Raw genomic sequence first — 7,125 nt, forward strand, 5'->3', positions numbered from 1 at the left:
TAAGACAGACCAGCTAGATATACTGTCTCTATTATATTATGACAGACCAGCTAGATCTACTGTCTCTATTTTTTAATGACAGACCAGCTAGATCTACTGTCTCTATTATATTATGACAGACCAGGACATAATCTGGAGCTAGATCTACTGTCTCTATTATATTATGACAGACCAGCTAGATCTACTGTCTCTATTATATTATGACAGACCAGCTAGATCTACTGTCTCTATTATATTATGACAGACCAGCTAGATCTACTGTCTCTATTATATTATGACAGACCAGCTAGATATACTGTCTCTATTATATTATGACAGACCAGGACATCATCTGGAGCTAGATCTGTCTCTATTATATTATGACAGACCAGCTAGATATACTGTCTCTATGATATTATGACAGACCAGCTAGATCTACTGTCTCTATTATATTATGACAGACCAGCTAGATCTACTGTCTCTATTATATAATGACAGACCAGCTAGATCTACTGTCTCTATTATATAATGACAGACCAGCTAGATCTACTGTCTCTATTATATTATGACAGACCAGCTAGATCTACTGTCTCTATTATATTATAACAGACCAGCTAGATCTACTGTCTCTATTATATAATGACAGACCAGCTAGATCTACTGTCTCTATTATATTATGACAGACCATCTAGATCTACTGTCTCTATTATATTATGACAGACCAGCTAGATCTACTGTCTCTATTATATTATGACAGACCAGCTAGATCTACTGTCTCTATTATATTATGACAGACCAGCTAGATCTACTGTCTCTATTATATTATGACAGACCAGGACACAATCTGGAGCTAGATCTACTGTCTCTATTATAATATGACAGACCAGCTAGATCTACTGTCTCTATGATATTATGACAGACCAGTTAGATCTACTGTCTCTATGATATTATGAAAGACCAGCTAGATCTACTTTCTCTATTATATAACGACAGACCAGCTAGATCTACTGTCTCTATTATATAATGACAGACCAGCTAGATCTACTGTCTCTATTATATTATGACAGACCAGCTAGATCTACTGTCTCTATTATATTATGACAGGCCAGCTAGATCTACTGTCTCTATTATATTATGATAGACCAGCTACATCTACTGTCTCTATTATATTATGACAGACCAGCTAGATCTACTGTCTCTATTATATTATGACAGACCAGCTATATCTACTGTCTCTATTATATTATAACAGACCAGCTAGATCTACTGTCTCTATTATATAATGACAGACCAGCTAGATCTACTGTCTCTATTATATTATGACAGACCATCTAGATCTACTGTCTCTATTATATTATGACAGACCAGCTAGATATACTGTCTCTATTATATTATGACAGACCAACTAGATATACTGTCTCTATTATATTATGACAGACCAGGACATCATCTGGAGCTAGATCTACTGTCTCTATGATATTATGACAGACCAGCTAGATCTACTGTCTCTATTATATAATGACAGACCAGCTAGATCTACTGTCTCTATTATATAATGACAGACCAGCTAGATCTACTGTCTCTATTATATTATGACAGACCAGCTAGATCTACTGTCTCTATTATATTATGACAGGCCAGCTAGATCTACTGTCTCTATTATATTATGATAGACCAGCTACATCTACTGTCTCTATTATATTATGACAGACCAGCTAGATCTACTGTCTCTATTATATTATGACAGACAAGCTATATCTACTGTCTCTATTATATTATAACAGACCAGCTAGATCTACTGTCTCTATTATATAATGACAGACCAGCTAGATCTACTGTCTCTATTATATTATGACAGACCATCTAGATCTACTGTCTCTATTATATTATGACAGACCAGCTAGATCTACTGTCTCTATTATATTATGACAGACCAGCTAGATCAACTGTCTCTATTATATTATGACAGACCAGCTAGATCTACTGTCTCTATTATATTATGACAGGCCAGCTAGATCTACTGTCTCTATTGTCACGAACCGGCTCAAAGCCCGTAACAAAAGGGAGACACGTGGAGATAAGAAGTAACAAAATATATATTTATTAAATAAAGAAACTATGTATAATATACAATGGTGTGTGTAATCAGTAATCAGTAGTGTAAGTGAATGTTTTGCATGGATGAATGTGATAATGCAAGGTGTTGATAAATGCTAAAACAAACAACCAAAAAGCACAACCAAACGCAACAAAATCTATCCAAGTGTCTGTATGGAGAGAGTCTCCTTGATGAATGGGGAAGTGGTGATTTTATCCTGGGAGAGTGGGCCCAGGTGTTCCCCATGTAGCTGACGACCCTCCCAACTCCGCCCACCGGCATCCTAATAGGGAAACAAGAGCAAGGAGAGAGAGAAAACGGTAGACAGAGTGGGAGGGTCGTCACATTCCCCCCCATAAAACCGGGGACCAACAAGGACCCCGGAACAACATACCGACCTCTGCGTCCCAACTGACACAGCACTTGCGTCCCAAATTGATGAGGGATTACGTGCACACTTCCAATTTACCCCAGCCAACCTCCTCAGACCTCAGCAACCTTTGCGCACGGGAAGCACTATTTAAGAGGAAAGAAGAGTCCCCAGACCTCAGCAACCTTAGTGCATAGGAAGCAACAATTAAGAGGAAAGACTCCCCAGACCTCAGCAACCTTAGTGCATAGGAAGCAACATTTAAGAGGAAAGAAGAATAAAAGACCAGGAGGGAACAGACAGTAAAGACAGAACCAGACAATACAACCACTCAAGAACAGGGCGCACGAGACCACATCAGCTACAAACTCCAACGGAAAGAGCAAGGTCCTTAATTTTTTAACAATTCCCAACGATTCATAGCCACTTCCCAACGTAACAGACTACTCATTTCACTCTACCCTTTTTTGCACTAGGCAAAGGACCAACACAGTCAATGATCAAATACTCAAAAGGTTGGCTGAGTACAGGAGTAGGAAACCGTGGTACCGGCATAATAGCTTGATTAGGTTTGCCAGGTAATTGACAGGTGTGACAAGTTTTGATGAAATCAGAGACATCCCTCTTTAATCTAGGCCAAAAGAAATGTCTTAATATGCGATGGTATGTTTTTCTCACACCCATATGTCCAGCAACACCCTTGTGAGAAGTTGTCAAAACCAACTCACGAAGCTTTACTGGTACCACAACCTGACTAATCGCCTCCCCCCGAAAACGACTACCATGAGACACCCACTTTCTCATCAGGACATCCTCTTGGAGAAAATAGCTATGGGCGACATCTCCCAACTGGTCCACAGGCACAATTTGGTTACGCAACTCTTCTAATGTGGGGTCAGTCCGTTGCGCATTGATTAGATCTGAGTGGGTAACAGATAACGGAATAACAGGGAAAGCAGTGGCATACTTCTTTGTGGTATTCTCATTAGTCGGCACAGTGACCAGTTCGCCACGACTCCTAGAACACGCACTGAACATCTCTGGGGAGCTCTGTACACTCTCATCTGGAATTTCAACAACTGACGGCTTTATGGAAACAACTCGAGATGGGAACACGACAGGCCATACACGATCACCAGCCAAGTTATTCCCAAGAATAACGTCAATACCCTCAATAGGCAATGAAGGACGCACCCCCACAACAACCTCACCTTTTACCAGCCCACAATCCAACATCATTTTATGTAATGGAACTGAAAGAGTGTTCAAACCTATTCCCCTAATTATAACACTCTTCCCCGAATCAGTCTCAGCTGAAAAGGGTAACACAGACTCCAACACAAACGATTCAGAGGCACCTGTGTCTCTCAAGATCTTCACTGGCACCAATTCCTTACTCCCTAATATAGACACAAAACCTTCCGTAATGAAAGGTAAATAGCCTGAGTGAATATGGACTTTCACCTGCCCCTGAGACCATGTGTCATGAGTGAACTGATGTGAAACAGGCGCAGCTAACGCCGTAGGCTTAGATTTAACGTAATCACGCGTACTGAATTTGTCCTTTTCCCTGAGAACCGGACATTCGTTTTTCCAATGACCTGAATCATGACAGTAATGACACTCTTGCCCAAAGTCAGCTCTTCCACGGGATTCAGGCTCAACCCTAGTTGAATTGAACTCTGCCCGTGAACCAAAGTATCTCGGTGAGCGAAGCCCAAATCTATCCGAACGCCTCCACTCATTCCGAATACGGGGCTCTGCAAAGACTCTTTTGTGAGTCAACACATACTCATCCGCCAAAACCGCAGCTTCAGCGACATTCTTTACTTTTCGTTCGTTAATATAGGTGGCAATACGATCAGGGATTGTGTCCTTAAATTGCTCTAACATAATCAGATCACACAGCCCTTGGAAAGTAACAACTGCAGAGGCAGAACACCAGCGATTAAACTGTACAGATAATTGTCGCGCAAACTCAACATGAGTCTGTTTATCATCCCTTTTTAAAGTTCTAAATCGTTGGCGGTAAGCCTCAGGGACCAATTCATAAATCTGCAACACAGCCGTTTTAACCTTATCATAACAGGCACTGTCGTGTACAGTAAGAGCTGAATATGCCTCCTGCGCTTTACCAGTCAGCACACACTGCAACATTAAGGTGCGGTCAGAATCAGGCCAACTCCTAGCGTCAGCAACACGCTCAAACAACGAAAAGAATGTCTCAGGGTCCTTTTCATTAAACTGAGGTAATAACCGTAAGTTCCCAACAATATCAAATGTGTCCGGGGCACGACCAAAAGAGGAACGACCCCTAGGTAAATCTGGATCACCTTCCCAGAACAAACTCTCCCCTGAGATCTTTCCTTCCCTAACCAACTCTATCCGTTCTTGTTGCAACTTGATTTTAGCATACTCCATATCTTGTTTAAATGCTAATTCCTTTTCATACTTTACACGATCATACTCTAGCTTCTCACGATCATGCTGCATATCTAATTCTTTTTCATACTTTACACGATCATGCTCTAGCTTCTCACGATCATGCTCCATATCTAATTCCTTTTCATACTTTACACGATCATGCTCTAGCTTCTCACGATCATGCTGCAGCTGTAACAGAAGCAGTTCTTTCTGCTGTTCAAAAAGAAGACTACTAGGCCTAACCGATGGAATGGCCATTGCAACGTTACGGGGAGATGACCCCTCAGCAGAGACTGGCCCAGTGATAACTTCAAGAATACCACTCTCCATCAGATTGGCCTTCAATATCAACCTAATAGAATTCTTTAGACGTTTATCACTAATTTCAACCTTGTAGTGTTCAGCGATTTTCAACAGCTGTTCTTTAGTACCTAATTCTAACAATTCCTCTGATGGAAAGCGAATGAACTCATCTACATAAGACGCCATAGTCAAAAAAAAAATATTATCACTCTTCCCCTCTGCTGAGCACACCAGACCACAACCAGAGAAATGACAATCACCCTGAGCACCACAGAAGAGAGATGAGATACGGAGCTTCCCCAAACCTACAATAACTCAACCCTAGTCTTCGTGCGGATTTGCGGTGGGTATTTACGCACTGTAGCCCGCTGGCAAGGTAATAAACCCCCCAGCACGCTGGCAGATTCCACCAAGCCACGGATGTGCCCCCGAGACAACTGCTCAGTCCACAGACACCACACAAAAATAACAAACATTAACCATGCCCAACATATTCCAAAAATGAAACACGTCACTAAGCCTATCAGGGGTAAAAGGCTATAGCTCCGGGTAGTAAATTCCACTACCCTACCAAATCTCCCACTGAGGTACACAGCCGATTACTCACCTCCTCAGACCGATGTCCCAACAGAAAGTAGAACAAGGGTTTCCAGGCTGGGCAGGGCCTGGAAACTAACCATTATACTCTCTCTCCAACGCAGCACACAAACCAAACAACAAAGGCAACCAATACTAGGCCTATCAAACTCAGACCAAATATGTAAACCAAACACGTACCTCCACGATCTCCCAAACCAGTACGTTCAATTATCCCGGATGAGCCCCCACTTGTCACGAACCGGCTCAAAGCCCGTAACAAAAGGGAGACACGTGGAGATAAGAAGTAACAAAATATATATTTATTAAATAAAGAAACTATGTATAATATACAATGGTGTGTGTAATCAGTAATCAGTAGTGTAAGTGAATGTTTTGCATGGATGAATGTGATAATGCAAGGTGTTGATAAATGCTAAAACAAACAACCAAAAAGCACAACCAAACGCAACAAAATCTATCCAAGTGTCTGTATGGAGAGAGTCTCCTTGATGAATGGGGAAGTGGTGATTTTATCCTGGGAGAGTGGGCCCAGGTGTTCCCCATGTAGCTGACGACCCTCCCAACTCCGCCCACCGGCATCCTAATAGGGAAACAAGAGCAAGGAGAGAGAGAAAACGGTAGACAGAGTGGGAGGGTCGTCACACTATTATATTATGATAGACCAGCTACATCTACTGTCTCTATTATATTATGACAGACCAGCTAGATCTACTGTCTCTATTATATTATGACAGACCAGCTAGATATACTGTCTCTATTATATTATGACAGACCAGGACATCATCTGGAGCTAGATCTGTCTCTATTATATTATGACAGACCAGCTAGATCTACTGTCTCTATGATATTATGACAGACCAGCTAGATCTACTGTCTCTATGTTATTATGACAGACCAGCTAGATCTACTGTCTCTATTATATAATGACAGACCAGCTAGATCTACTGTCTCTATTATATAATGACAGACCAGCTAGATCTACTGTCTCTATTATATTATGACAGACCAGCTAGATCTACTGTCTCTATTATATTATGACAGGCCAGCTAGATCTACTGTCTCTATTATATTATGATAGACCAGCTACATCTACTGTCTCTATTATATTATGACAGACCAGCTAGATCTACTGTCTCTATTATATTATGACAGACCAGCTATATCTACTGTCTCTATTATATTATGACAGACCAGCTTGATCTACTGTCTCTATTATATTATGACAGACCAGCTAGATCTACTGTCTCTATTATATTATGACAGACCAGCTAGATCTACTGTCTCTATTATATTATGACAGACCAGGACACAATCTGGAGCTAGATCTACTGTCTCTATTATATTATGACAG

The 7,125-nt window shown here is 41.0% G+C and overlaps 1 protein-coding gene across 1 annotated transcript; it reads right to left on the bottom strand.

Annotated features, from left to right (window-relative positions):
* Nucleotides 1–2,064: 2,064 nt before the first annotated feature.
* Nucleotides 2,065–6,411, bottom strand: LOC129842287 (uncharacterized). The gene is made up of 2 exons (XM_055910772.1): nucleotides 2,678–6,411; nucleotides 2,065–2,623 (listed from the first exon to the last, which is right to left on the bottom strand). The coding sequence occupies exon 1, from the start codon at nucleotides 5,358–5,360 to the stop codon at nucleotides 2,895–2,897; it is 2,466 nt and encodes an 821-aa protein (XP_055766747.1). The 5' UTR covers nucleotides 5,361–6,411; the 3' UTR covers nucleotides 2,065–2,623; nucleotides 2,678–2,894.
* Nucleotides 6,412–7,125: the final 714 nt, after the last annotated feature.

The sequence above is a fragment of the Salvelinus fontinalis genome, unplaced genomic scaffold (genome assembly GCF_029448725.1).
Source record: "Salvelinus fontinalis isolate EN_2023a unplaced genomic scaffold, ASM2944872v1 scaffold_0030, whole genome shotgun sequence".
In the NCBI taxonomy this organism is placed as follows: domain Eukaryota; kingdom Metazoa; phylum Chordata; class Actinopteri; order Salmoniformes; family Salmonidae; genus Salvelinus; species Salvelinus fontinalis.